The sequence below is a fragment of the Solanum tuberosum genome, unplaced genomic scaffold (assembly GCF_000226075.1).
Source record: "Solanum tuberosum cultivar DM 1-3 516 R44 unplaced genomic scaffold, SolTub_3.0 scf00152, whole genome shotgun sequence".
Lineage (NCBI taxonomy): Eukaryota > Viridiplantae > Streptophyta > Magnoliopsida > Solanales > Solanaceae > Solanum > Solanum tuberosum.
The window spans coordinates 951,335-954,627 of NW_006239078.1; the positions used below are offsets into that span (position 1 = coordinate 951,335).

General features: G+C 28.8%; 1 protein-coding gene across 1 annotated transcript; it reads left to right on the forward strand.

Annotated features, from left to right (window-relative positions):
* The first annotated feature begins 820 nt into the window (after positions 1–820).
* On the forward strand, positions 821–2,965 carry LOC102597755 (CRIB domain-containing protein RIC4-like). Its single transcript, XM_006353174.2, has 3 exons — positions 821–1,037; positions 1,900–2,034; positions 2,586–2,965. The coding sequence occupies exons 1-3, from the start codon at positions 908–910 to the stop codon at positions 2,846–2,848; spliced, it is 528 nt and encodes a 175-aa protein (XP_006353236.1). The 5' UTR covers positions 821–907; the 3' UTR covers positions 2,849–2,965.
* The last annotated feature ends 328 nt before the right edge of the window (positions 2,966–3,293 follow it).

Below are 3,293 nucleotides of genomic sequence, written 5' to 3' on the forward strand. Positions count from 1 at the left end.
CCCCCCCCCACCCCCCCCCCCCCTAACATGTAAATAAAATTTAATTTGTATACGCTGATAATATAATACGTGAGACATTATCAGTGCGTTTAAATGATTAGTTATAACATATCGACCTTATTTTTCAGGTTATTATAACACTATCAAGAAATCACTAATTTTTTATAAACTTTCCGTTGAAATTTGGCTTGTCGGCAAAGAGTTTTATACAAAAAAGTTGTTGAAAACGTTGCTGACGAGCCAAATTCCAATGGATTCTATCGAAAATCCCCATTACAAATTAGTGATTTTATGATTTTTTTTTTCTAAATATAATTATATATTAGTTGTATGCTTATAAAGATTGGCGTAACTAGTAAAGTTATTATGTAACTAGGAATTCATAGGTTTGAGCTATGAAATAAGTTTGTCGGTCTCTTGCAGAAATGTAATATGAGATTGCGTATAATAGACCCTTATGACCGAACCCTTCCTGTAAAGATGCAATAATAGAGATTTGTTATCTAATCCTTTCTCAAATCCCGTGCATGTCTAGTGTATCGAGCTGCCTTTTTTTAAGTTTGCAAAAGTTAAATCTCTAATCTAACCTATAAAAAGAAAGGGAAGCAAAGATAAAGACATGTATAATGTAAAGTTGTAATTTGTTGTTTAATTAATGTAATGTTTTATGATTTGGACATGCTAATAAGTTCTTTTTGCATCATCTAAATATTTGTTAAATACTGTACAATTATTCTGACTTAACAACAAAGGTACCTACCCTATTTGCATTATATAACAAACTATTGTCTTTCACCAACCATCTTCTTCTTATTACTTCATCAATTCTCAACAAAAAGAAAAAAAAAATCTTAGACATTTTTATTTTATTTTTGGTGTGTGTGTGTGTGTGTGTTTTTGACAAAAAATGAGGTATAGAATGGAAAGATTTGTGTTACTTCCATTTTCTGTGGGTTGCATCTCTGAATCAAGTGTTGCAATTGGTCATCAACAGCATAAAAGTTCAAGCATTCATCAACCAAACTTAATTCCTACAAGTTTGTTTTTCTCTTGACACTTGTTAAGTTTATCTCGTTTAAAAGTTTAAGTTGTTATATGCGATAATAGTATGACTTTTATTTTCTTTAATTGTGTTTTCAATGCGCTAGCTAGATTTTTTGTGTTGTTCCGATTCTTTTTGATGAGTCAAATACGTGGTAATTCTTTTCGTAATGAATGGTGATGGTGAGACTCGAAGACTTTTTGTCTGCTTTGATTTCATCTAAAAGTTTAATTTGTTAGAGAGAATGAACTTTTATTTTATTAATCTACAATCTTCTTTGATTATTTTTTATGAGCTAAACACATGAAAAGTTGTTTTAATAACGAGTTGGGGGCAAGATTTGAGCGTAAGATACTTGTATGCTCTATTATCATGTTGAATTGTATGATCATTTCATTAAAAGGTTAAATTATTAAGATCGTTTCATTATGCTTAAGTTACGGTGAGAGTCGAATAGAGAGGATCTTTGACTACTCTAGCATCGTGTTGAATTATGTGATCATCTCATCTAAAATTAGTTTAAACTATTAGATATTCAGAGAATATAATGGACAAATTTTATTTTCATAATTATGTTTTCAATACACTAGCTCCCTTACGTGTTTGCCCGATTCTTTTTTATCACCCAAACATGTGAAAATTCATTTTGACAACGAGTTGGTGGTGAGACTCTAACAAAGGACCTTTGTATGGTCTGATATCACGTTGAATTGTGTGATTATCTCATCTAAAAGTTTTAACTATTAAAAGATGGCACATTTTAATTTTTTTAATTATGTCTTCAACAAATTCGCTGATTAAATAAATTGATATAATAAGTTTGTGGTTATGATTTTTTATTTTTTGCCATAATGCAGAAATGCTAGAAGAAGAGAAGGAAGAAGAGGAAGATGATGAGAAAAACTTGGAGGGTGAAAATTTGAAGAACCAATTAGGCCTTCCCAAATTTCAAAGGCTTTTTAAGAATTTCAAGAACTTCTCTCACTTATTTGGTGAGTTCTCCTTTCAATACTTTTTTTTTTTTACTATAATATAATAAATTATACATTATAACAATAAAGTCAAAATCAAATAAACAAGATTCAATAACTTTTCTTATTTTCTTAAATTTCGTATAAAGTCAAAATCATACCAGTAGTAAACTACTAAAGTTTGTTTACCTACTAATGTGATATTAGTAGTAGTATATAGTAGGTGAAGTTTTGTAACTTTATTGTTATAGCGTGTAAAGTTCAATTATACCTTAACATGATAGAAAATAGTATTGTGATTTTATTGTTATAGTAGTTAACGTTTCGTTATTTTAATTGGACAAAAATATTATCCTGATTCTGTTAGTATATGTATAACGTTCAATAACCATGTGCGAGACATGTGGCATCTTATAGCTCATTTAGAGAGTTGTCTACACTTTCAATCCTAGCGATGAGGGTTTGAATCTCGTTGTATGTACGAGATTAACTTATCTATTATAAACCATGATGGATAAATATTTTTGTTCGATCAGTCAACTGAAGTAACTTTTTTTTTTTTTTTGAAATAGTGGACAAGGACCAAATGGAAGAAGAAGAAGAAATGGGGATGGAAATAGGATTACCAACAGATGTGAAGCATGTAACACACATTGGAATTGATGGTGGTGAAGCTAATACTTCATTAGTCCTTAATTCAACAAAGACTAATTGGGATTATCTTAATCTCAAATCACCTAATCATGATTTACTCACTCAATTCTCTTCGAATTTCTCTTTTCCCAATATGGCTAATCACTCCCCTAATCACACATCTATGGCTACCTCCTCTTAATTAATATTGTAAAATTCTACTTAATACTTTTGGTTTTTTACCAAAAGTAATTGTACTTTGATGATTACTTGCTTATATAGTTTGTTGGGTGTGGGAAAAAAATATTCCAAATGTATATTTTATTCTTCTTTTTTTTATTTTTTTTATTTTACTAAAGAACAAATGAGTTCATTAATTATTATTATTATTATTATTATTATTATTATTATTATTATTATTATTATTATTATTATTATTATTATTTATGTAATCTCTATAGGGGTGGATCTCTAATAAAAACTACAAGTTCGACATAATTCAATAACTTTAATCCAAATTTTGTGTTTGTGTTAAGAAAGTCACTTAATATATTATGGATTCATGAGATATGAAATTCGGTGATCTTAAATCGGCATATGGTGTAAAATAATCAATTAAGAACCTTATATGTAAAACAGGTTATGAT

Excerpts from the sequence above, each read along its gene's own strand:
- LOC102597755 (XM_006353174.2), top strand. The coding sequence starts at position 908 with ATGAGGTATAGAATGGAAAGATTTGTGTTACTTCCATTTTCTGTGGGT. Across the intron at positions 1,038-1,899 it reads ACCAAACTTAATTCCTACAA|AAATGCTAGAAGAAGAGAAG; the intron begins GTTTGTTTTTCT and ends GCCATAATGCAG. Across the intron at positions 2,035-2,585 it reads GAACTTCTCTCACTTATTTG|TGGACAAGGACCAAATGGAA; the intron begins GTGAGTTCTCCT and ends TTTTTGAAATAG.